We start from the raw sequence: 27,839 nt of genomic DNA on the forward strand, positions 1-27,839 counted from the left end.
AATCACCCTTTAGTGTCCTTTATCTTTTTTCTGTCAGAGTGCAGATTTTAAGTTCGTTTCACTTAATGGCTGTGATATGTGATATCATATTCTCTTTCCCTGTTCCCTTTGATCATAGTAGAGGGATACGGAACCAAGAAAGACTGTGTGGGTCACATGGAGATTTTATCTATAATAAGGGCACCATTTATACCTATAGATTTTATGATTAAAGCAATAGGCATACAACAGAATTTAAAGCAATAATGATTTAGCAAAATTCATTTTTTAAATGTTGCTGATATTTAGAATTTAAAACTTGTAGTTTCTTTATCCTAATAGTTGCTTAGTAATTCAAACATAAGATGTAGAATAGAAATTCAAATATAAAAAATGAGGCGATATTGTCATATGATTTTATTGCAATACAGAATAAATTCATGGTGGGGTTTTTGTGGTGCTGACAGTCTATTGATTTGATCTGTGTAGAAGTGTGTTCACTTTGAAATTTCATCAAGTTGTATATTTATGATTTATGTACTTTCTGTGTGAATGTTATATTTTAATCAAACTAAAGAAATTGCTCTTAAAGTATGAATAAACTTACCTTCTTTTCTCTTTAAAGGAAATGATTATTGACAGAGTAAATGGACAGGCTGTTCCTAGATACTTGATATACGACATAATTAAATTCAATGTAAGTACCTTTTATAATTTATAAAATAAAAATGTCACTGAGATAATAATTAGTTTTTAACAAATAAAAAGTTCTACTGCCTTAGAGATAGTAGGAAAGCAGAATGATGACTCATTCAAATTACCTATTTGATACCTTATTAATACTTTTACGTCTCCTTTTCTTTCTCTTAATTGCCTAATATTTAGCACATTTCTTTGTCTTTGGATTCTTTAGGAACTTCAAGTGAGTAAGGAAAAAAGTTTAATTGTGATAAAATAAGACAGCATTTTGTAAAATGGAAAATTCTCAATTTTAGTTATCCTGTACTCGATTAAAAAGTCTCCAAATTTTATTAGTCTGTCACTTAAAAAAAAAAACAAAAAAACCAGAGAAACTGACTATGAGTGTTCACTGTGTAACATGGAGGCACAAATATGTTATTCATGAGTACATGCAGGAAACTTGAAAACAAAATATAAAATTGCCTGTTGTAAATAGATTAAAAAAATAGGAATTATATTCTCTACCCATTTCCTGCAATGTTAGACTCATCAAGAATCTGTTTTCCTGTTAATGTTTAATTATAGTATGAATGACTGAATTATTTAGGCGGTACAAGATGACTTCTGTAAATGCAAGAAGTTCTTTCAGTAGTGTATGTCCATGAAAAGGTGTAATCATTCCTCTAGACGTGTTGTTCAAATTGCATAATCACTTAGTATTCAAACCAGACTGAAAGCAATTAAGACTTCTGGAATTAAAAGTGTTAAGTTATAAGGTTTTGAAGATTTATAACAAGGCTTTTAAAAAGTTCTTTTTTAGGGGTATGCATTTTAAATTGTAGTAGTAAGATTCAGGATTGCATTTATCCAGATTATTTTTTCCTGGAAATGTTCAATGTATGTATCTCATTTTTTTGTTGAATTTCTATATTTCAGAGTTTCAAATTTAAGAAACTCAGTCAGAAATCAAGTTTTATTTTTGTTCTGTCTGTGACCACTATATTCCTCAAAAGTAAGGTGTTCCAGAATTGATTCATTCTCATTACAGATATTGGAATAATGTTCATTGGGCCATAACGAGATGTAAAGGATGGGTTTGGCCTTGTTTCTTTTTGAATGGGGGTGCACTGTCTCCTTTGCCTCTTGATAATGAACTCCACTTTAATATTGTTCAGTGCAGGTTCACTTCTTAGTCTGGGAGCTTTGCCTGAGACCACAGCCTTCTAATTCTTTAAAAAAATACGAAAAATTTCAGCATGCACAAATATATAGAGAATAATGTAAGGCATACTTATGTACTGACCTCCAGATTTGTTGAAGTTTAACATTGTCATTTTTACTCCACTTTCTTTTCAGTAAGGAATAAATCATTACAGATTCAGTAGGAGTTTCTTGTGCACACCTCTCTCATTCCATTCTTGACCATCTTATCCAGAAGCAGATTCTACCCTGAATTTGATGTTTATTATTCCCATGAATGTTTTTAATACCTTTACTACCTATGTGTAGATCTGTAAGATATATGTGGTGTATTCTTTTGCAGTGTTTCTACTGTTATATAAATGTCATTGTACTACTGTACTGTGGTACCCAACATTTGGTCCACCTTATTTTGTTGATATTTATTTGTGTTAATACATACAGGTTTAGTTCACTCACTTTAATTAGTATTTTATTACATTGTATAAATATACAGAATTTATCTTTTTTCCATTTGATGGACATTTGGGTTTCCATATTTTGCTGTTATACTACTATTGCATGGAACAGTTTTATATACTTTTTATTGTGTGTGTATGTCCAGGTTTCTCTAGGATAGTTCTCATTCTTGGGATACAATCATCTAGGAAGCGTTTTAAAAAGCCAGTCCCTCATCCCTACATCATGGAGATTCTGATTAAACTGGCGACTTCAGCTTTTTTGTTGTGTTGCTAAATTCCCCTCAGAAGTAGTTGTACCACTTTACCACAGTTGGTATTATCAGATTTTAAGATCTTTGTCAATTGGATTGTTTTAATTTGCTTTCCTGGTTACTAATAAAGTTAAGCATATTTCATGTTTATTTTTACTTGTTTGAATTTTTCTTCTGTGATTTAACTGCAAGTTTGAATAATCTTCTAATAGCTATCTTTTCTGGATTCTAATTCTTTCTTAGTTATATATGTGGCAAACAATATGTTTTCCATATTAATATCTATTGATTCACAGAAGATTTTCATTTTAATGAAATCCAGCTCACTATATCTCAAAGTTTGTGCTTTTGTGTCTTGTTTAGGAGATTCAACCATATTTTCCTGTAAAAATGATTAATTCATGCTTTTCATCTCTTGGTCTGTAATCATTCATTCAGTAAGGATTTATTGAGTACCTTTTGCTTTATTTCATTGATTTTTAAAATTTTAATTTTTTTTGCATTTTTGAATTTTACTTTATTTTTTTATACAGCAGGTTCTTATTAGTCATCCATTTTATACATATTAGTGGATACATGTCAATCCCAATCTCCCAATTCATCACACACACACCCCACCACCACCACTTTCCCCCCTTGGTGTCCATACGTTTGTTTTCTACATCTGTGTCTCCATTTCTACCCTGCACACCAGTTCCTCTGTACCATTTTTCTAGGTTCCACATATATGCGTTAATATACGATATTTGTTTTTCTCTTCCTGACTTGCTACACTCTGTATGACAGTCTCTAGATCCATCCACGTCTCTACAAATGACCCAGTTTCGTTCCTTTTTATGGCTGAGTAATATTCCATTGTATATATGTACCACATCTTCTTTATCTCTTTGTCTGTCGATGGGCATTTAGGTTGCTTCCATGTTCCATGACCTATTATAAATAGTGCTGCAATGAATATTGGGGTGCATGTATCTTTTTCAATTATGTTTTTCTCTGGATATATGCCCAGTAGTGGGATTGCTGGGTCATATGGCAATTCTATTTTTAATTTTTTAAGGAACCTCCATACTGTTCTCCATAGTGGCTGTATCAATTTACATACCCACCAACAGTGCAAGAGGGTTCCCTTTTCTCCACACCCTCTCCAGCATTTGTTGTTTGTAGATTTTTCTGATGATGCCCATTCTAACTGGTGTGAGGTGATACCTCACTGTAGTTTTGTTTTGCATTTCTCTAATAATTAGTGATGTTGAGCAGCTTTTCATGTGCTTCTTGGCCATCTGTATGTCTTCTTTGGAGAAATGTCTGTTTAGATCTTCTGCCCAATTTTGGATTGGGTTGTTTGTTTTTTTGATATTGAGCTTCATAAGTTGTTTATATATTTTAGAGATTAATTCTTTGTCCATTGATTCATTTGCAAATATTGTCTCCCATTCTGAGGGTTGTCTTCTCATCTTGTTTGTAGTTTCCTTTGCTTTGCAAAAGCTTTTAAGTTTCATTAGGTCTCATTTGTTTATTTTTGTTTTTATTACCATTACTCTAGAAGGAGGATCAAAAAAGATCTTGCTGTGATTTATGTCAAAGAGTGTTCTGCCTGTGTTTTCCTCTAAGAGTTTTATAGTGTCCAGTCTTACATTTAGGTCTCTCTAATCCATTTTGAGTTTGTTTTTGTGTATGGTGTTAGGGAGTGTCCTTATTTCATTCTTTTACCTGTAGCTGTCCAGTTTTCCCAGTACCATTAATTGAAGAGACTGTCTTTTCTCCATTGTATATCCTTGCCTCCTTTGTCATAGATTAGTTGACCATAGGTGTGTGGGTTTACCTCTGAGCTTTCTATCCTGTTCCACTGATCTATATTTCTGTTTTTGTGCCAGTACCATACTGTCTTGATTAGTGTAGCTTTGTAGTATAGTCTGAATTCAGGAAGTCTGATTCCTCCAGCCCCGTTTTTTACCCTCAAGACTGCTTTGACTATTTGGGGTCTTTGTGTCTTCATACAAAGTGTGAAATTGTTTGTTCTAGTTCTGTAGAAAATGCCATTGGTAATTTGATAGGGATTGCATTGAATCTGTAGATTGCTTTGGGTAGTATAGTCATTTTCACAATATTGATTCTTCCAATCCAAGAACATGGTACATCTCTCCATCTGTTTGTATCATCTTTAATTTCTTTCATCAGTGTCTTATAGTTTTCTGCATACAGGTCTTTTGTCTCCCTAGGTAGGTTTATTCCTAGGTGTTTTATTCTTTTTGTTACAATGGTAAATGGGAGTGTTTCCTTAATGTCTCTTTCAAATTTTTCATTATTAGTGTATAGGAATGCAAGAGATTTCTGTGCATTCATTTTGTATCCTGCTACTTTTTTACCAAATTCATTGATTAGCTCTAGTAGTTTTCTGGTGGCACCTTTAGGATTATCTATGTATAGTATCATGTCATCTGCAAATAGTGACAGTTTTACTTCTTCTTTTCCAATTTGGATTCCTTTTATTTCTTTTTCTTCTCTGATTGCCGTGCCTAAGACTTTCAAAACTATGTTGAATAATAGTGGAAAGAGTGGACATTGTTGTCTTGTTCCTGATCTTAGAGGAAATGCTTTCAGTTTTTCACCATTGAGAATGATGTTTGCTGTGGGTTTGTCGTATATGGCCTTTATTATGTTGAGGTAGGTGCCCTCTATGCCCGCTTTCTGGAGAGTTTTTATCATAAGTGGGTGTTGAATTTTGTCAAAAGCTTTTTCTGTATCTATTGAGATGATCATATGGTTTTTCTCCTTCAATTTGTTAATATGGTTTATTACATTGATTGATTTGTGTATGTTGATGAATCCTTGCATTCCTGGTATAAACCCCACTTGATCATGGTATATGATCCTTTTAATGTGTTGTTGGATTCTCTTTGCTAGTATTTTGTTGAGGAGTTGTCCATCTATATTTATCAGTGATAGTAGTCTGTAATTTTCTTTTTTTTGTAGTATCTTTGTCTGGTTTTGGTATCAGGGTGATGGTGGCCTCATAGAATGAGTTTGGGAGTGTTCCTCCCTCTGATATATTTTGGTAGAGTTTGAGAAAGATAGGTGTTAGCTCTTCTGTAAATGTTTGATAGAATTCACCTGTGAAGCCATCTGGTCCTGGACTTTTGTTTCTTGGAAGGTTTTTAATCACAGGTTCAATTTCATTACTTGTGATTGGTCTGTTCATATTTTCTGTTTCTTCCTGGTTCAGTCTTGGAAGGTTATAGCTGTCTAAGAATTTGTACATTTCTTCCAGGTTGTGCATTTTATTGGCATAGAGTTGCTTATAATAGTCTCTAAGGATGCTTTGTATTTCTGTGGTGTCTGTAGCAACTTCTCCTTTTTCATTTCTAATTTTATTGATTTGAGTCTCTCCCTCTTTTTCTTGATGAGTCTGGGGAATGGTTTATCAGTTTTGTTTATCTTCTCAAAGAACCAGCTTTTAGTTTTATTGATCTTTGCTGTTTTTTTCTTTGTATCTATTTCATTTATTTCTGCTCTGATCTTTATGATTTATTTCCTTCTACTAACTTTGGGTTTTGTATGTTCTTCTTTCTCTAGTTCCTTTAGGTGTAAGGTTAGATTGTTTATTTGAGATTTTTCTTGTTTCTTGCGGTTGGCTTGTATAGCTATAAACTTCCCTCTTAGAACTGCTTTTGCTGCATCCTACAGGTTTTGGATCGTCATGTTTTCGTTGTCATTTGTCTCTAGGTGTTTTTTGGTTTCCTCTTTAATTTCTTCAGTCATCTCTTGGTTATTTAGTAATGTATTCTTTAGCCTCCATGTGTTTGTGTTTTTTAATGTTTTTTCCCTGTAATTCATTTCTAATCTTATTGCGTTGTGGTCAGAAGAGATGCTTGATATGATTTCAGTTTTCTTAAATTTACTGAGGCTTGATTTGTGACCCAAGATGTGATCTATCCTGGAGAATATTCCATGTGCATTTGAGAAGAAAGTGTAATCTGCTGTTTTGGGGTGGAAGGTCCTATAAATATCAATTAAATGTATCTGGTCTTTTGTGTCATTTAAAGCTTGTGTTTACTTATTAATTTTCTGTTTGGATGATCTGTCCATTGGTGTAAGTGAGGTGTTAAAAGTCCCCCACTATTATTGTGTTACTGTCAATTTCCTCTTTTACAGCTGTTAGCAGTTGCCTTATGTATTGAGGTGCTCCTGTGTTGGGGCATATATATTTACAATTGTTATATCTTCTTCTTGGTTTGGTCCCTTGATTATTATGTAGTGTCCTTCCTTGTCTCTTGTAACATTCTTTATTTTAAAGTCTATTCTATCTGATATGAGTATTGCTACTCCAGCTCTCTTTTGATTTCCATTTGCATGAAATGTCATTTTCCATCCCCTCACTTTCAGTCTGTATGTGTCCCTAGGTCTGAAGTGGGTCTGTTGTAGACAGCATATATATGGTCTTGTTTTTGTTTCCATTCAGCGAGCTTGTGTCTTTTGGTTGGAGCATTTAATCCATTCACGTTTAAGGTAATTATTGATACGTATGTTCCTTTGACCATTTTCTTAATTGTTTTGGGTTTGTTTTTGTAGGTCCTTTTCTTCTCTTGTGTTTTCCAGTTGGAGAAGTTCCTTTAGCATTTGTTGTAGAGCTGGTTTGGTGGTGCTGAATTCTCTTAGCTTTTGCTTGTCTGTAAAGCTTTTGATTTCTCCAGTGAATCTGAATGAGATCCTTGCTGGGTAGAGTAATCTTGGTTGTAGGTTCTTCCCTTTCATCACTTTAAATATATCATGCCACTCCCTTCTTGCTTGTAGAGTTTCTGCTGAGAAATCAGCTGTGGGAGTTCCCTTGTATGTTATTTGTTGTTTTTCCCATGCTGCTTTCAGTAATTTTTCTTTGTCTTTATTTTTTGCCAATTTGACTACTATGTGCCTCAGTGTGTTTCTCCTTGGATTTGTCCTGCCTGGGACTCTCTGGGCTTCCTGGACTTCGGTGGCTATTTCCTTTCCCATGTTATTTAAGTTTTCGACTATAATGTCTTCATATATTTTCTCGGGTCCTTTCTCTCTCTCTTCTCCTTCTGGGACCCCTGTAATGCGAATGTTGTGTTTAATGTTGTCCCAGAGGTCTCTTAGGCTGTCATCATTTCTTTTCATTCTTTTTTCTTTATTCTCTTTTGTGGCAGTGAATTCCACCATTCTGTCTTCCAGGTCACTTATCCGTTCTTCTGCCTCAGTTACTCTGCTATTGATTCCTTCTAGTATATTTTTCATTTCAGTTATTGTTTTGTTCATCTCTGTTTGTTTGTTCTTTAATTCTTCTAGGTGTTTGTTCTCTAATTCTTCTAGGTCTTTGTTAAACATTTCTTGCATCTTCTTGATCTTTGCCTCCATGCTTTTTCCGAAGCCCTGGATCATCTTCCTTATAATTATTCTGAATTCTTTTTCTGGAAGGTTGCCTATCTCCACTTCGTTTGGTTGTTTTTCTGGGGTTTTATCTTGTTCCTTTTTCTGGTACATAGATTTCTGCCTTTTCATATTGTCTATCTTTCTATGAATGTGCTTTTTGTTCCACGCTGCAGGATTGTAGTTCTTTTTGCTTCTGCAGTCTGCCCTCTAGTGGATGAGGGTATCTAAGAGGCTTGAGCACTTTTCCTGTTGGGAGGGACTGGTGGTGGGTAGAGCTGGGTGTTGCTCTGGTGGGCAGAGCTCAGTAAAACTTTAATCCACTTGTCTGCTGATGGGTGGGGCTGGGTTCCCTCGTGTTGCTTGTTTTGCCTGAGGTTACCCAACACTGGAGCCTACCCAGCTCTTTGGTGGGGCTAATGGCGGACCCTGGGAGGGCTCATGCCAAGGAGTACTTCCCAGAACTTCTGCTGCCAGTGTCCTTGTCCCCACGGTGAGCCACAGCCACCCCCCACTTCTGCAGGAGACCCTCCAACACTAGCAGGTAGGTCTGGTCCAGTCTCTTATGGGGTCACTGCTCCTTCCCCTAGGTCCCAATGCGCACACTACTTTGTATGTGCCCTCCAAGAGTGGAGTCTCTGTTTCTCTCAGTCCTGTCGAAGTCCTGCAATCTATTCCCAGTAGGCTTCAAAGTCTGATTCTCTAGGAATTCCTCCTCCCGTTGCCAGACCCCCAGGTTGGGAGGCCTGACATGGGGCTCAGAACCTTCACTCCAGTGTGTGGACTTCTGTGGTATAAGTGCTCTCCAGTCTGTGAGTCACCCACCCAGCAGTTATGGGATTTGATTTTATTGTGATTGCGCCCCTCCTACCATCTCATGTGGCTTCTCCTTTGTCTTTGGATGTGGGGTGTCTTTTTGGTGAGTTCCAGTGTCTTCCTGTTGATTATTGTTCAGCAGTTACTTGTGATTCCAGTGCTCTCGCAAGAGGGAGTGACTAATTCATTGGTTTTTTAAGTCACAGTTTTTCACATTTCTGGTAATAGAATATATTTATAATTGAAAGTGTCATATATTTAATTCTTCAATATACTGTGGAGCTTTCATTGATGTTTAACCATTATGTTTATTTTGAATCATGAAATCAAGGTCACCCTTAGAAAAAATTTTTTTGAAATAATTGTTTGAAACTTTTCAGTTCCTTAGTTTATTATTTTGTACAGCAAGAATTTCATTGATAATTTTTTATATGTCAGGTATTAGTCTAGGTATTGAGTATGCCCAGAAGAATAGGACATAATTTCTTGCCTTCCAGGGAGTTTATAATTTAGTGCTCTGATCTTCAAAGGAGGCTACTTCTATAACAGTTCATTGGGATTTGGAAAGAAAATTGGAGAACTCCTGTTTATTCTTAATCTATTATTCAATTTTTGTCTGTTTTATAACATACAGTTGTGCATGTATGCAATTTATTAAAAATTAATATGTATATATTATACACAATTGTTCGAATATGTGTTTAGATTGGATACAAAATCAAAAGAAACTTGCAGGGACTTCCCTGGCAGTCCAGTGGTTAGGACTCCACGCTTCCACTTCAGGGGGCATGGGTTTGATCCCTGGTCGGTGAACTGAGATCCCACATGCTGTACGGTCAAAAGAAACAAAAGAAAAAGAAATTTGCAGACCAGTGGTGTTATGAATGGGGATATAAATATAAAGAAATATTATAATGGTATCATAAGTATAATGTCAAAGATATATGGGAGATATAGAAATATATGAGAGGTACCAGAGAGGTGAGAATATTCCAGCTTACCCTGGGTATACTTGAGTTATTTGAAGTGTGGAGTTGTAGACAGAGAAAGTGATACAGATTAATTTTGAAGGAGTGAGCCTTAGAAGTCAGGAGCATTAGATGGTTTTTAGTGTACTTGATGTATGGTGAGATGTGAGACATAGCAGGAAATGAGAATGGATTTGTGGGTAGGAGACCAGATTACCTGAATAAGACATTTTAGCTTAGTTCTTTGTTCTGTATATAATAGGACACTACTGAAGGGTTTTAGTTACGGTAATGATATGATCTTATTTTTATTGCTTTGAAGGATAACTCCACTGGCATCGTGGATAGTGTTTTGAAGTGAGAAAGAACTCAAAACAGGGAGGCCAGTTAGTCAATAGTTATTGAGCGCTTCCTGTAGTCTATTCTCAACGATTCAACACCTATCAGGAGCTTCCTTTATGATAGGCAACACAGATTTGAAGGTGAACTTGATTTCAATCTATTCTAGTTGTTTTGGTGAATTTTAAAGTGAAGAGTATCTAGGAGGGAATTTAGACTACTTACAAGTTTTTAAACAATTTTTAGGCTTTTAATTTTATTTCTTAAAAAGAGGGCTTGCTTGTTTCATTTTAATTTTATCAGGGTCTCAATTCATCTAATAAATAAGCCTGACATTTTAGGTTTTTCAACCTTGTTTGATGACATAGGTGACATGGAAAAGTTTGCACATGGACTGTGTGGTTATTTACTAACTAGCATTTCTTCAGTAAATACCCTTTACAAACAGTCGTATGCCTTTATGTAAAGGGAATATATTCTACCTTATACCTAGCTCTTGCTCACTTGTCTTGCTCCATATTCTTTGCTGAGTATCAAAATTGTCATCCTTCTAAAGTTGAGAAAAAGTCATCCTTGAAGTGTATTTAATGTTCACAGATTAAGCAAGTGTTGCCACTCCTTTGTAAACAGTAGGTTGGGTAAAATGTTAGGTTGAGTGATAGAGATTAGAGAAGTGAAAGAAGGCAGAAAAGATGGGAAAAATGTGTGGAAGTGTGTCCAATTGCAGAATAAAGAAAAGGGTACTTGATATACCATTGAGGTGATGCTGCTAATCCGGACCACTACTGTCACCCAGGTGATATGTTATAGCTGTATTTGTATATACCATTAGGAGTGGACAAGCCCCTACCCTCAGCTCATACAAAAGTGTACATGTGCTTTTTATTTCATGGTTCAAACCATATATATATATATATATATATATATATATATATATATATATATATATATATACCATAATATATATACTGTATATATACATATGGGGGAAGAAGAAAACTTTTGTTTTTGAATATATCATATAAACCTTTTCTGTATTAGTTTTCAGAGTTGAGAATGTATTTGTTTAATAAATATCTTCTACTTCTTGAAGGCTGTAAAGTGTTAGCACTTTAAACAACAAAAAACATTATAGGTGACTTTTTTGCCTATTTTGGTGTGTTGTTTGCTTGTACTTTCCTGACTGTGGATTTTAGTTTTTACACAGGCTTTACTAATTCATGTAAACAATAAAAATGATTAGTGAGTATATTAATACTTTAATTCAGATGTGAAAACTTTGGATCAATTTATATTTGAGAAGATTTATACCATTTTCCCATACTCTTTTATACATTTATAATTAAAATAAGTAACTGTATGTGTGTGCATTTGCATGTTTAGGTATGCTTCTGTCATTAGTCAAATTAATCATCAGGGCTGGCACTTGTGGTTGTTCAGGCTATACACTGGGCAACTCCAAAGGATGCTGTTTATATAGACTGCTATGTATAGTGTATCAGCCTGATAATTATGCTGATAAAATAGTTTTTAGTGTTGAAATTTAAATAATTGTCTTGTTTAATTCAGGCACAGCCGGTTGGAGATTGTGATTTTAATATTCGTCTGCAGTGTATAGAACGAGAAATAATAAATCCTCGACATGAAAAAATGAAGACGGGGCTCATTGACAAAACACAGGAACCATTTAGAGTCAGAAATAAGCCATTTTTTGACATCCATGCTTCAAGAAAGGTAAAGTTTTCTAATTAATACTTGCAGTGTAACAAAACTCATCTTGGAAAAGGAATATGAATGACATTTTGAGACCCACTTGTCTTGATTTTTCCAGAAATTACTTGAATATAGCACTATATTGACAAACATATATAATTCCCAAGTCTTCTCTTTAGCAAGATCCTTTTTTTTTTAAAATTGAAGTATAGTTGATTTACAATGTTGTGTTAGTTTCTGGTGTACAGCAAAGTAGTTCATATATATATACATATATATATATATTTTTTCTTTTTCAGATTCTTTTCCATTATAGCTTATTACATGGTATTGAATATAGTGCCCTGTGCTATACTGTAGGTCCTTGTTGTTTACCTATTTTATTTTAGTAAGATTCTCAGTGACAGAAAGTTAGGTTACTTCCTTGTTTTCTTTTTTAAAAAATATTTATTTATTTGACTGTGCCGGGTCTTAGTTGTGGAATGCGGGATCTTTGTTGCCGCGTGCAGGGTCTTCGTTGTGGTGTTCGGGATCTTTACTTGTGGCATGTGGGCTCTTAGTTGGGGCATGTGGAATCTAGTTTCCTGACCAGGGATTGAACCCGGGCCCCCTGTGTTGGGAGCACGGAGTCTGAACCCCTGGACCACCAGGCAAGTCCCCCTTGTTTCTTATAATAGTTTGTGATTCATGGCTATTGGTTCATATTATGTTTTTTAAAAAGCTGTAAACAGGATAGAATTATATAGAGTGAAAATCACCTGTTAAGCCTTCTGAAGGTCAACAGTGTTTACTACGTAGTCTTATTTTAAAAATTAATTTACATATATATATACATACATGTGGAAGGTTTTCTTTTGTTATTTATTTTTGTTGTTTTGACACTGAAAACCCGAGACTTATTTCACTTAACAATACAACTTGGAAGTATTTCCATGACATGCAAAGAGATTTATAACTGCCGCATAGTATTTGACAGTAAAGATGTACCATGGAGTTATTATGTTTTGGAGGAGGGGTGGTTATGATAGAATAGTATAGGAAATAATGGCAATGTAAGCAATTAAATGTTTTAAACTTTTTTCTAATATAATCTCACATGTTAGATGATGTAAGTTTTTGTTGTATTTTAACTGCTTCTACTCAAGTCCACTCAATTTGGTATTAGCCCTTGGATGTAATATTAGCAATAATCTCAGCACTGTTGAATGCCTATCTTTTCTTCTCAACAAATACAAAGTTATCATTCTACTTTCACTTATTGTGCATAATGCCTGCTTGGCATGGGACTGTTGGTTGACTTCTGGTGCCATGGCCTTCCCACAGTTCACTGCTTTTGTGTCTGTTTTGGCAGCAGGAATATTATAGGGTTGCCTAAAAGAGCCATACACTTCTGTGCCCTGCCCAGTCAGTAGGGTAGGGATAACGTTAACACTTAACGTGGGCCACACCTTTCTAAATTTTTAATTCATTGTAAAAGTTGGTCAGAAGCCAAATTGTTTCAGTTTGCATTCGTTTTTTTTTAAATGTATTTTGACAGCTTGTGCTGCCATAATTCAAAGTTCAGCATTTCAGAAAATGTGTCTCAGTGTAGTTTTATTAGTCAGAATCAGTGCTGCTTAGAAATGCTTAGAAAATAGTTCTTTAGGGATCTGAAGTATATAGTTACGTTGACCAACTTTTCATGTAGTTTTTCACTAGAAAAAACGATGCTCTAATTTTTCTCCTTTCTACTTAGCTTATATAACAACGCTTTGAAATCATCACAGGAAATTCTTTTTTTTCAAGCAGTTCTGTTATTTGGAATTTTACATATAAGTCTCCTCTTCCCTCCTTTTCAGTTTTTACTGTTAATTTTTTGTCCTCAATTTCTCTTACCAAAGTGTAGAGTTGCAGAATACAGAGGGAAAGCACATTTTGCAGCAGAGTTGGTCTAAAGGGTAAGACTGTAGTAACACCAACTTATAGAATGGCAGCTACGATTGACAGGTTATTGCTCTAGAGTTGCTTATTATTTTTATGTTTGCTACTGGGAATTGTAAAATAGTGGTGTTACGAATGATGCAGCATTTGTCAGGGAAGTACCTATCATTTTTATGAGAAAGCCTAGTTTTTATGTGGTTTTTAACACATAAAATGTGTTAAAATGCATACTTTTGGGTAGAAAACAGTAGAATTTCATTTCTGTCTATAAAAACTTGAAGATAACTTTGATTTTAGGAGTTTATTAGCATAGCTCTATAAACAACCTCTCCATTTTGTTGAATTTGATCTGTCAAACTAGTGAAGGGATAATGAGTTGTTTAACTTTTAACTTAATATACATAAATGGGTGTTAGAATACAGCATCCTAAATAGTAATAAGAAGTAGCAGTTTCTTAAATTACAATTTATTTGCATTTCCAGTTTGAAGGCCAATTAAAAAAGAATTATTTGAATAGATTAAATGTGGTTAACAAAATTTTAAAAGTCAGACAGACAGCAGATATTTATCATCATCTCAGAAGAGTAACCACTGCTATTAGCATTTATTGTATCCATCAGAATTTCTTTATCCATGTGCAAGCAATACATTTATTTATATTCTTACCACCCTTACCCAAGAGGTGATTCTTAACGCCCTTTTCTGTACTTGCTTTTATTTACTTAATTTATTTTGTGTCCCCTTGCCCCAGTTTTGGTACATGGAGATCTCCTTCAGTCTTTTTTTTAATAGATGCACAGATTTCCATCTTATCAGTGTACCATAATTTACTTAATTAATCCATAGTCATTTGGGTTGTTTTTAGCCTGTTGATAGGTTTTTGTTTGTTTGTTTTGCATATGGATATCCAATTGTTTCTGCACCAAGTATTGAAGAGATGGTCCTTTTTTCATTGAATTTCTTTTGCATCTTTATAAAAAATAAGTTGTTATGTATGTGTGGGACTATTGCTAGATGCTCTGTTCTATGCCCTTGATGTTTTTTTTCTGTCTTTGTGGTAGTACTGTCTTGACTACCTTTGTTTATAGTAAAGATTGAAATCAGACAGACTTGATCTTCCAACGTTGTACTTCTTTTTTGAAGTTGTTTATTCTAAGTCTTTGTGTTTTCATTGAATTCTCTTCTTCCATCTGATGCTTGTTTATAATTATTTTTCAGTTGATTCTCTTGGATTTTCTGAGTATCCAGTCATATTAGGTGTAAATTGACACAGCTTTACTCTTTTTTCCTTCCTTCCTTCCTTCCTTCCTTCCTTCCTTCCTTCCTTCCTTCCTTCCTTCCTTCCTCCCTCCCTCCCTCCCTCCCTCCCTCCCTCCCTCCCTTCCTCCTTCCCTCCCTCCCTCCCTCCCTCGCTCCCTCCCTCCCTTCCGTCCTTTTCTTTCAACATCTTTATTGGAGTATAATTGTTTTACATTGGTGTGTTAGTTTCTGCTATATATAGCAAAGTGAATCAGCTATAAATACACATATATCCCCATATCCCCTCCCTCTTGCGTCTCCCTCCCACCCTCCCTATCCCACCCTTCTAGGTGGACACAAGGCACTGGGCTGATCTCCCTGTGCTATGTGGCTGCTTCCCACTAGGTATCTGTTTTACATTTGGTGGTGTATATATATCCATGCCACTCTCTTACTTTGTCCCAGCTTACCCTTCCCCCTCCCCATATCCTCAAGTCCATTCTCTAGTAGGTCTGCGTCTTTATTCCTGTCTTGCCCTTAGGTTCTTCAGGACATTTTTTTTTTTTTTAGATTCCATATACATGTGTTAGCATGTGGTATTTGTTTGTCTCTTTCTGACTTACTTCACTCTGTATGACAACTCTAGGTCCATCCACCTCACTACAAATAACTCAATTTCATTTCTTTTTATGGCTGAGTAATATTCCATTGTTTATATGTGCCACATCTTCTTTATCCATTCATCTGTCGATGGACACTGAGGTTGCTTCCATGTCCTGGCTATTGTAAATAGAGCTGCAGTGAACATTGTGGTACATGACTCTTTTTGAATTATGGTTTTCTCAGGGTATATGCCCAGTAGTGGGTTTGCTGGATCGTATGGTAGTTCTATTTTTAGTTTTTTAAGGAACCTCCATACTGTTCTCCATAGTGACTGTATCAATTTACATTCCCACTAACAGTGCAAGGGGTTCCCTTTTCTCCACACCCTCTCCAGCATTTATTGCTTGTAGATTTTTTAATGATGGCCATTCTGACTGGTGTGAGGTGATACCTCATTGTAGTTTTGATTTGCATTTCTCTAATGATTAGTGATGTTGAGCTAATGTGTTTCATGTGTTTGTTGGCAATCTGTATATCTTCTTTGAAGAAATGTCTGTTTAGATCTTCTGCCCATTTTCGGATTGGGTTGTTTGTTCTTTTGATATTGAGCTGCGTGAGCTACCTATATATTTTGGAGATTAATCCTTTGTCAGTTGCTTCATTTGCAAATATTTTCTCCCATTCTGAGGGTTGTCTTTCCGTTTTGTTTATGGTTTCCTTTGCCGTGCAAAAACTTTTAAGTTTCATTAGTTCCCATTTGTTTACTTTTGTTTTTATCTCCATTTCTCTAGGAGGTGGGTCAAAAAGGATCTTGCTGGGATGTATGTCATAGAGTGTTCTGCCTGTGTTGTCCTTTAAGAGTTTTATAGTGTCTGACCTTACATTTAGGCCTTTAATCCATTTTGTGTTTATTTTTGTGTTTGGTGTTATGGAATGTTCTAATTTCATTCTTTTACATGTAGCTGTCCAGTTTTCCCAGCACCACTTATTGAAGAGGCTGTCTTTTCTCCATTGTATATTCCTTCCTCCTTTATCAAAGATAAGGTGACCATATGTGTGTGGGTTCATCTCTGGGCTTTCTATCCTGTTCCATTGATCTATATTTCTGTTTTTGTGCCAGTATCATACTGCCTTGATTACTGTAGATTTGTAGTATAGTCTGAAGTCAGGGAACCTGATTCCTCCAGGTCCGTTTTTCTTTCTCAAGATTGCTTTGGCTGTTTGGAGTCTTTTGTGTTTCCATACAAATTGTGAAATTTTTTGTTCTAGTTCTGTGAAAAATGCCATTGGTAGTTTGATAGGGATTGCATGGAATCTGTAGATTGCTTTGGGTCATATAGTCATTTTCACAATGTTGATTCTTGCAATCCAAAAACATGGTATATCTCTCCATCTGTTTGTATCCTCTTTAATTTCTTTCATCAGTGACTTATAGTTTTCTGCATACAGGTCTTTCATTTCCTTAGGTAGGTTTATTCCTAGGTATTTTATACTTTTTGTTGCAGTGGTAAGTGGGAGTGTTTCCTTAACTTCTCTTTCAGATTTTTCATCATTATTGTATAGGAATGCAAGAGATTTCTGTGCATTCATTTTGTATCCTGTTACTTTACCAAATTCATCGATTAGCTCTAGTAGTTTTCTGGTGGCACCTTTAGGATTATCTATGTATAATATCATGTCAGCTGCAAATAGTGACAGTTTTACTTCTTCTTTTCCAATTTGTATTCCTTTTGTTTCTTTATCTTCTCTGATTGCCGTGGCTAGGACTTGCAAAACTATGTTGAATGATAGTGGTGAGAGTGGACATCGTTGTCTTGTTCCTGATCTTACAGGACATGCTTTCAGTTTTTCACCATTGGGAATGATGTTTGCTGTGGGTTTGTCATATGTGGCCTTTATTATGTTGAGGTAGGTGCCCTCTATGCCCGCTTTCTGGAGAGTTTTTATCATAAGTGGGTGTTGAATTTTGTCAACAGCTTTTGCTGCATCTATTGAGATGCTCATGTGGTTTTTCTCCTTCAATTTGTTAATATGGTTTATCACATTGATTGATTTGTGTATGTTGAAGAATCCTTGCATTCCTGGGATAAACCCCACTTGATCATGGTATATGATCCTTTTAATGTGTTGTTGGATTCTCTTTGGTAGTATTTTGTTGAGGAGTTGTCCATCTATATTTATCAGTGATAGTAGTCTGTAATTTTCTTTTTTTTGTAGTATCTTTGTCTGGCTTTGGTGTCAGGGTGATGGTGGCCTCATAGAATGAGTTTGGGAGTGTTCCTTCCTCTACAATGTTTTGGAAGAGTTTGAGAAGGATGGGTGTTAGCTCTTGTGTAAATGTTTGATAGAATTCACCTGTGAAGCCATCTGGTCCTGGACTTTTGTTTGTTGGAAGATTTTTAATCACAGTCTCAATTTCAGTGCTTGTGATTGGTCTGTTTATATTTTCTGTTTCTTCCTGGTTCAGTCTTGGGAGGTTGTGCTTTTCTAAGAATTTGTACATTTCTTCCAGGTTGTGCATTTTATTGACATAGAGTTGCCTGTAGTAATCTCTCATGATCCTTTGTATTTCTGCAGTGTCAGCTGTTACTTCTCCTTTTTCATTTCTAATTCTATTGATCTGAGTCTTCACCTTTTTTTTCTTGATGAGTCTTACTAATGGCTTATCAATTTTGTTTATCTTCTCAAAGAAGCAGCTTTTAGTTTTATTGATCTTTGCTATCGTTTCATTCATTTCTTTTTCATTTATTTCTGATCTGATCTTTATGATTTCTTCTGCTAACTTTGTGGTCTTTTGTTCTTCTTTCTTTAATTGCTTTAGGTGTAAGATTAGGTTGTTTATTTGAAATGTTTCTTGTTTCTTGAGGTAGGATTGTATTGCTATAAACTTCCATCTTAGAACTGCTTTTGCTGTATCCCATAGGTTTTGCGTCATTGTGTTTTCATTGTCATTTGTTTCTAGGTATTTTTTTATTTCTTCTTTGATTTCTTCAGTGATCTCTTGGTTATTTAGTAGTGTATTGTTTAGCCTCCATGTGTTTGTAGTTTTTACAGATTTTTTCCTGTAATTGATATCTAGTTTCATAGCGTTGTGGTTGGAAATGATACTTGATATGATTTCAGTTTTTAAAAATTTACCAAGGCTTGATTTGTGACCCAAGATATGATCTATCCTGGAGAATGTTCCATGAGCACTTGAGAAGAAAGTGTATTCTGTTGTTTTTGGATGGAATGTCCTGATAATATCAATTAAGTCCATCTTGTTTAATGCATCATTTAAAGCTTGTTTTTCCTTATTTATTTTCATTTTGGTTGATCTGTCCATTGGTGAAAGCGAGGTGTTAAAGTCCCCTACTATGATTGTGTTACTGTGTATTTCTTCTCTTATGGCTGTTAGCATTTGCCTTAAGTATTGAGGTGCTCCTATGTTGGGTGCATAAATATTTACAGTTGTTATATCTTCTTCTTGGATTGATCCCTTGATCATTTTGTAGTGTCCTTCTTTGTCTCTTGTAATCGTCTTTATTTTAAAGTCTATTATGTCTGATATGAGAATTGCTACTCCAGCTTTCTTTTGATTTCCATTTGCGTGGAATATCTTTTTCCATTCCCTCACTTTCAGTCTGTATGTGTCCCTAGGTCTGAAGTGGGTGTCTTGTAGACAGCATATATATGGGTCTTGTTTATGTATCCATTCAGCCAGTCTATGTCTTTTGGTTGGAGCATTTAATCCATTTACATTTAAGGCAGTTATTGATATGTGTGTTCCTATTACCAGTTTCTTAGCTGGTTTGTTATTGTAGGTCTTTTCCTCATCTTATGTTTCCTGCCTAGAGAAGTTCCTTTAGCATTTGTTGTAAAGCTAGTTTGGTGGTGTGGAATTCTCTTAACTTTTTCTTATCTGTAAAGGTTTTAATTTCTCCGTCGAATCTGAATGAGATCCTTGCCGGGTAGAGTGATCTTGGTTGTAGGTTTTTCTTTCTCATCACTTACAATTTGTCCTGCCGCTCCCTTCTGGCTTGCAGAGTTTCTGCTGAAAGATCAGCTGTTAACCTTATGGGGATTCCCTCGTATGTTACTTGTTGTTTTTCCCTTTCTGCTTTTAATATTTTTTCTTTTTTTGATAGTTTGATTAATATGTGTCTTGGCATGTTTCTCCTTGGATTTATCCTGTCTGGCACTCTGTGTGCTTCCTGGACTTGATTGACTATTTCCTTTCTCATATTAGGGAAATTTTCAAGTATAATCTCTTCAAATATTTTCTCAGTCCCTTTCTTTTTCTCCTCTTCTTCTGGGACCCCTATAATTCATATGTTGGTGCGTTTAATGTTTTACCAGAGGTCTCTGAGACTGTCCTCAATGTGTTTTACTCTTTTTTCTTTATTCTGCTCTGCACTAGTTATTTCCACTATTTTATCTTCCAAGTCACGTATCCATTCTTATGCTTCAGTTATTCTGCTATTGTTACCTTGTAGAGAAATTTTAATTTCATTTATTGTGTTGGTCATCATTGTTTGTTTCTTCTAGGTCCTTATTAAACGTTTCTTATATTTTCTCCATTCTATTTCCAAGATTTTAGATCATCTTTACTGTCATTACTCTGAATTCTTTTTCACGTAGACTGCCTATTTCCTCTTCATTTGTTTGGTCTGGTGGGTTTTTACCTTGCTCCTTCATCTGCTGTGTATTTCTCTGTCTTCTCATTTTGCTTAACTTACTGTGTTTGGGGTCTCCTTTTCTCAGGCTGCAGGTTTGTAGTTCCCTTTGGTTTTGGTGTCTGCCCCCAGTGGGTAAGGTTGGTTCAGTGGGTTGTGTAGGCGGAGGGGACTGGTGCCTGTGTTCTGGTGGGTGAGGCTGGATCTTGTCTTTCTGGTGGGCAGGTCCACGTCTGGTGGTGTGTTTTGGGGTGTCTGTGAACTTATTATGATTTTAGGCAACCTTTCTGCTAATGGGTGGGGTTGTGTTCCTGTCTTGTCAGTTGTTCTGCATAGAGTGTCCAGCACTGTAGCTTGCTGGTCATTGAGTGGAGGTGGGTCTTAGCGTTGAGGTGGAGATCTCTGGGAGAGCTTTCGCTGTTTGATATTACATGGGGCTGGGAGGTCTCTGGTGGATCAATGTCCTGAACATGGCTCTCCCACAGCAGAGGCTCAGGCCTGACACCCAGCTGAAGCACCAAGACTCTGTCAGCCACCCAGCTCAGAAGAAAAGGGAGGAAAAAAAAAAAAGAATGAAAAATGAAATAAAATAGTTATTAAAATAAAAAATATTATTAAAAATAAACAAATAAAAAAGTAAAAAAAAGCAAGAAAGAGAGCAACGAAACCAAAAAACATCCACCAATGGTAACAAGTGCTAAAAGCTATACTTTAAAAAAAAAAAAAAAAGGAAAGACAGAAAACCCTAGGACACATGGTAAAAGCAAAGCTATACAGACAAAATCACACAAAGAAGCATACACATACACACTCACAAAAGGAGAAAAAGGAAAAAATATATATATATTAAAAAAAAAAGGAAGAGAGAAACCAAATCAATAAACAAATCTACCATTGATAATAAGCTGTAAATACTAAACTAAGATAAACATAAAACCAGAAACAAATTAGATGCAGAAACTAAACCCGAAGTCTACAGTTGATCCCAAAGTCCATTGCCTCAATTTTGGGATGATTGTCTATTCAGGTATTCCACAGATGCAGGTATTCCACAGATGCAGGGTACCTCAGTTTCATTGTGGAGATTTAATCTGCTGCTCCTGAGGCTGCATGGAGAGATTTCCCTTTCTCTTTGTTCGCATGGCTCCTGGGGTTCAGCTTCAGCTTTGGCCCCGCCTCTGCATGTAGGTCACCTGAGGACGTCTGTTCCCCACCCATACAGGACCAGCTTAAAGCAGCGGCTGCTTCAGGGGCTCTCGCTTACTCAGGCCGGTGTGGGGTGGGGGGAGGGAGGGGCATGGAATGCAGGGCGAGCCTGTGGCAGCAGAGGCCAGTGTGATGTACCAACAGCCTGAGGCACGCCATGTGTTCTCCTGGGGAAGTTGTCTCTGGATCTCGGGACCCTGGCAATGGTGGGCTGCACAGGTTCCTGGGAGGGGAGGTGTGGATAGTAACTTGTGCTCGCACACAGGCTTCTTGGTGGCTGCAGCAGCAGCCTTAGTGTTTCATGCCCGTTGCTGGTGTCCACACTGATAGCCGTGGCTCGCACCCACCTCTGGAGCTCATTTAGGCGGTGCTCTGAATCCCCTCTCCTCACACACCCCAAAACAATGGTCTCTTGCCTCTTAGGTAGGTCCAGACTTTTTCTCAGACTCCCTCTCGGCTAGCTGGGGCTCACTAGTCCCCTTCAGGCTGTGTTCACGCTGCCAACCCCAGTCCTCTCCCTGGGATCCCACCTCTGAATCCTGAGCCTCAGCTCCCAGCCCCTACCTGTCCCAGCGGGTGAGCAGACAAGCCTCTCGGGCTGGTGAGTGCTGGTCTGCACCGATCCTCTGTGTGGGAATCTTTCTGATTTGCCCTCCTCACCCCCTGTTGCTGCTCTCTCCTCTGTGGCTCCGAAGATTTCCCCCCTGCCCACCCCCCGTCTCTGCCAGTGAAGGAGCTTCCTAGTGTGTGGAAACTTTTCCTCCACAGCTCCCTCCCCGAGGTGCAGGTCCCGTCCCCATTCTTTGTCTCCGTTTTTTCTGTTTTCTTTCGCCCTACCCAGGTACGTGGTATTTTCTTGCCTTTTGGGAGGTCTGAGGTCTTCTGCCAGCGTTCAGTAGGTGTTCTGTAGGAGTTTTTTCACATGTAGCTATATTTCTGATGTATTTGTGGGGAGGAAGGTGATCTCTACGTCTTACTCTTCTGCCATCTTGAAGCTATCGCTTTAGTTCTTTTATACATTAACTTTTTTCGTGTCTAATTCAGTACACACAAGTACAATTTTAAATTGTAGTAATAGTTATAGGGATCCTTGTCTTGTTCTTGATTTGTGTGGGAATGCTTCTAGTGTTTCTTTAAAGTATTGTATGCTGTCTTTGAGTCTGAAATCTATTTTATCAGATTGAGCAAGTGAATGTTTGGTTCTATTTTACTGAGTCATTTTACTTTTAATCAAGAAAGGTATTCAGTGTTGTCCAATTGCTTTTTATCTACTATAGATAGAATACTGGTTTTTTTTTTTTTCTGCTTAGATTTGTTTATTTTATGTATTAAATGGAAATATATCCTAACACTGAAGCTTTCTTTTGTTCCTGGGATAAGCCCTACTTAATCTTAATATATTATTATTAATTGATTTTTTGAAAAAACTTTATTTTTGGAGCAGTTTTAGGTTCACAACAACATTGAAAGGAAGGTACAGAGACTTCTCATCTGCCTCTAGCCACCACACATGCATAGCCATCTTGTTTGGTAAAGTCCACATTTTTTCTTTAATGTGACTAAGCCTGAACTGGGATTATTTCCCATTTGAAAAGTTCTGTTTCTGCTAAGTTATTTCTACTAAGTTGTCTTTCTTCATTTCCTGCTTGTCTGCCTCTCTCCACTTCTCCACACCTTTCCCTTAGGGGTAGTTAGTTATGTCCCCTGCAGGGTTGTATGTAGTTAGGATGTAGTGGAATACCGTGCAAGGAGTCAATCTTGAATGGTTTTAGGAAATTATGCTTGATTAAAAAAAAATAAGCAAGACTCCATCCTCCTCTTTGATCTCACACACTCAAATTAAAAGAAAAAAAAAAGGAAAAGGAAAGGAAAAAGAAAAGACCTAATAATCTCTTAAAAGTTTCTAGCAATGAATTTATTGCTTTTCTCTGCTTGGAGTCGTTTTACTTTCTTGTGTCCAGTTTGACTGCTTTATTAAAATTCTGTGGAAAATATTTTTACAATGATTTATTTATTACTGTTTTGAAAGTAAAATATTTGCTATGTAGGATGAAAGAGTAATGAATGTGAAGATCTCCTCTCTAATAACTGTTGAGAGGATTAAGCAGAGAATTACGAAAGCTTTTTTTTTTTTTTTACTACATTTAATTTCAAGGGCATGTACTCATCTAGTTTAATAAGGATTTTATAAATATTCATCTATTATTTTCTTGCATACTTTGCTAGATAGGAAGTTTAGGTTTTATGTATGTATGTATTTCATCTGGCATTCAGATTTACTTTCTAGGTATTGCCTTTTCTTTCTTTTCTTAGTTTATTCTTAAATATAAATTTATAGTTGTATGTCTAACACTAGTAGTTCATAAAGAAAATCTAGCCATAAAGTGTGTTATTTATATATATAAATGTTATATGACTTTATCAGTGTTTTATTGTTTGTATCACAGTAAAAAAAAAAGTAGCTTTGAGAGTATGTTAGTATAACTGTGGTTGAAGAGAAGAAAAAAACCGTGCCTAAATGTGCAGAACTGTTCTTCACACATAGAGGTTCTCAATGATTATGCCTAATATTTTTATGTAATTACAGATATAATGGTGAAACTATTTTGGTTTAAAGGCAGACACAAGATGAAATGAGGCTAACTTTATATATTCTCATATTTCTGGTGTTTATTTTTGTATTATCTAGTCTGTTAATATGTCATTCATCATTGAAATTGAATATGGCCTGATGGATCGTTTCAATCTCATTCATTTACCATTTCAGAGGAGAATTTAAGAAAATCACCGTAATGCATAATAAAGAGAATTCTTAATTTCTTTGGTATAGTGAGCCTCAAGATTTATTGTCCCAGGAAACTTCTTTTGGGGTAGTAAATCTTGTTCACTGAAGCATGCAGAAATCATTATATCTGGTGCCAAATATATTTTAAACATTTCTATGGACTCATAATTGTTATATGGGGAAATTTCTATATGTTTGCTCAGTATAAGAGCTTAAAAATTTTTTTACAATTAACATCCAGGAGATAGGTATTGGTAGATTCAGAAGAAAAAATAATTATTGGCCTCTAAAGTGATTACGAGGCAGTTCCTTTTCTAAAAAAATCTGATAAATTATTCTAACCAACTGTGGTTGTGAATTTACTACAGGTTAACAAGGGCACAGGGTTGACTTATCATACAAGTGTCTTCAATTTCAGCTGAACACTTTTTTTTTTAAGTGTATAACTCTTATCAATGTGAGCCAGTATTTTGGTATTAATGTCTGACCTAGTAGTTTTATTAGAATTTTAAAATGAAAGATTGAAGTTAAATAATAGCCTTTGCCCTTTCTAGTTGCATAGAAAATTAAGTGAGCCTTCTATTGATCATTGTTGAAATGATGGAGGGTACTTAGTTCCAGCACAAGTAACTTTTATAGTAGTACATCTTTTTTTTCTAAAGAAAAAAAATTCACTGCCCTCATCACATTGCTTGAAGAGTAGATAATTAACACTTTCAGACTTTCTTGAAACCTGGAATTTGTGTTTCAGTTCTCCCTCAAGAACTGAAAAGATGATTATAAATTAGAATGGACTTGGAGACATGGTTGTGAAAATGTAATCTTTTGAGTGGATTAGGAAAACCAGGGACATACATTTTTTAGTTAGATTGTGTTTCTTGGTTATCGAACACACATCTAGTCATTTTTATACCCCAAATAGAGCCAGTCTTACCAAAAGTAAAATATAAAAAAATGTGTCATTGTTGAAGGATTGCAATAAAATTTTAAAATAATTACAAAATTTCTAGGAAAATGGACTTGGGGCTCCTTATTTTATGTGCTTTACTACTTATGGCAGTAGTAAATATATTTGAATATATATTGTATAATGTTTAGTCATAGAAATTTAGTCTGTGATGATGACCTCACAGGGTGCAAGTGAAGCACTAAAGAACTTGATTGGATTGTAGGGTCACAGATTAATCCTAATATGTGGCCTAATCCTGTCAATCTAATTAATTGGGTGTGGTTTTACAAATACTTTCAGAAGTCACTTTAGAGAAGCCTTAAACTCCTCAGTTCCAGCATTCTTGCTAATAAGGCTTAAGATTCTGAAGACAAATACATGAGAACAAATTGTAAATCATAGGTGTGATTCTGGTGCATGGATAATCTTCCTTGACTTGTGACAGGGTTACGGCATCATAGCAGCTTAGCTTAGCCAACGTTAAATGTGCTCAGAACATTTACATTAGCTTGCAATTGGACAGAATCATACAACACAAAGCCTATTTTTAAATAAAGTGTTGAATAGCTTATGTAATTTATTGAGTACTGTTTCAAAAGTGAAAAACAGAATGGTTGTGTAGGTACATAAGAGTTCTACGTGTATAAGTTGTTTACCCTCATGATGACGTGGCTGACTGAGAGCTGTGGCTAGCTGCCACTGCCAGCATCACCAGAGAGTATTGTACTGTATTTTGCTAACCTGGGAAAAGGGGAAAAGCTCAGAATTCAAAGTACAGTTTCTAGTGAATGTGTATCGCTTTCAGACCATCATAAAGTTGAAAAGTAAGTAGAACCATCATAAGTTGGGGACTGGCTGTATCTTGTTCTGCAGCATTAAGTAATGAAGTTTCATAAGGTTATCAGAGGACTCTCTTGTTCACCCAGAACCATGTTTTCTGTACCTTGTTTTACCAAATAAGATGCTATTAATTATAAGACCATTCCCTTATTTTATGTACCACTGGATTTGAGAGACCTCTGCTGATTAAAATATGCTATATCATCAATTGTAAGATATGTCTTGTTTTCAGAGATGTGAAAAAATATGGGCTGTGAAAAAGGCAAGTATATCTTTCCTGATAGAGAGAGGGACTCCATATTTTCTCCATGCTAGCTCATAAAATTGGTTCAAATAAACCAGGTGTTTGAATAGATTAGGCTGAGATCAGAGCATCTATTTGTTTTTTACTTTGTTTTCCACCAGTGTGTGCCATCAGTCTTGCTTACATTGTTGAACATGTGTGGAGGTTAGTGGGATATTTAAATGAAGTTTATATGAACACATGGAATGTGGCTATCATAAGTATGATGTGCAGAAGAAACATTTAAGAACAATGGTCATAATCAGAGCAATGTTGTGTAGCCAGCGTTTTCTGGGAAGCAATAGTGTACGCTTACTATAGAAGACCAGTGTAGAATATGGTTGACCCTTGAATTTCACAGGGGTTAGGGGCCCTGACTCTCTGTGGAGTCAAAAATTCCAGTATAACTTTATAGTTGATCCTCTGTTCTACATCCTTGGATTCAACCACCCACGGGTCGTATAGTACTGTAGTACATATTTATTGAAAAATATCCACATATAAGTGGACCTGCAGGATGGTGGCACACATGAAGAAGAAGACCATGACCCAAGTGCTAAAGTCCTTGTTGTGAGTTTGATAGATGGCATTGAAAAATTAGGGTTAAAGTTAGAGTAGCTGGTGGATATGACCAGAGGATTAGGACTCTTTATACAAAAGCAGAAAGTAAAGTCTTGGAAATAGCTGTAAATTGCTATGAGAGTCTACCATTGGGATGAGGATTATGTGGAGGCATGTGTATATTAGTTGCATGAGCTCTTTAAGCACCCCTTTTAGAAGTTGCTCTTTTCATTCTTTCTTCTTGGGGCTCTTTAATCCGTGAGCCCCACCTGGCCTTCTCTGTTACTGTATCTGTTAGTGTACTAGACTCTTCCTACTTCAAACCTTCCCCTTAACATCCTTTTCTTTTCTGTAGTCTATTTGAAATGCTAAGAAGTCATTTTAGAAAAAAAAGATGATTTATATCAGTTGTCCCCAACCTTTTTGGCACTGTCTGGAAGACAGTTTTTCCACAGACACGGGGTGGGGAGGTGGAGGGGGTGGGGGATGGCTCAGGCAGTAATGTGGACGACGGGGAGCGATGGGGAGCGGCAGATGAAGCTTCTAGCTTGCCCACTGCTCACCTCCGCTGTGCGGCCTGGTCCCCAGGGGTGGAGACCCCTAATTCGTATTACCCCCTTTTTCTTCTAAAAGTTTACAAAAGTATACTTTTGGGGGATACTTAAGGTAAGGAAGAACAGTACTCTAAATATTAAATATTTGCTCTAGTTTACAGGTGTTATAATAACAGCTGTATATTTCTGAATTAAAATCTTACGGTAATTTGCCATGTTTGTTGAATTATAAACCAAAAGAAAATACGTTGAAGACATTAAAGGAATAGTATCATTATCTTTTTTGAACTCTTTAGTGTGGATGTAATTTTACCCATCCACAAACAAATTTAACTGAAGTCTACTTCTATATACTGTGAACCTGAAAAGGAAAGAAAATGGTCACATAAATGGTTTTGGAGATCTAAGTAGTATTCTCTTTAAAAAAGAATGATTAAACTTTGCAAAATTGTA

At 36.1% G+C, this 27,839-nt stretch overlaps 1 protein-coding gene across 1 annotated transcript in view; it reads left to right on the forward strand.

Annotated features, from left to right (window-relative positions):
• RNGTT (RNA guanylyltransferase and 5'-phosphatase) overlaps positions 1-27,839 on the forward strand; it is a 219,081-nt gene that overhangs the window by 73,408 nt on the left and 117,834 nt on the right. Inside the window, exons 10-11 of the mRNA XM_065888674.1 lie at positions 605-676; positions 11,647-11,811. Of these exons, the coding sequence (XP_065744746.1) occupies positions 605-676; positions 11,647-11,811 (237 nt within the window). The remainder of the gene's footprint in view (positions 1-604; positions 677-11,646; positions 11,812-27,839) is intronic.

The sequence above is a fragment of the Phocoena phocoena genome, chromosome 12, assembly GCF_963924675.1.
Source record: "Phocoena phocoena chromosome 12, mPhoPho1.1, whole genome shotgun sequence".
In the NCBI taxonomy this organism is placed as follows: domain Eukaryota; kingdom Metazoa; phylum Chordata; class Mammalia; order Artiodactyla; family Phocoenidae; genus Phocoena; species Phocoena phocoena.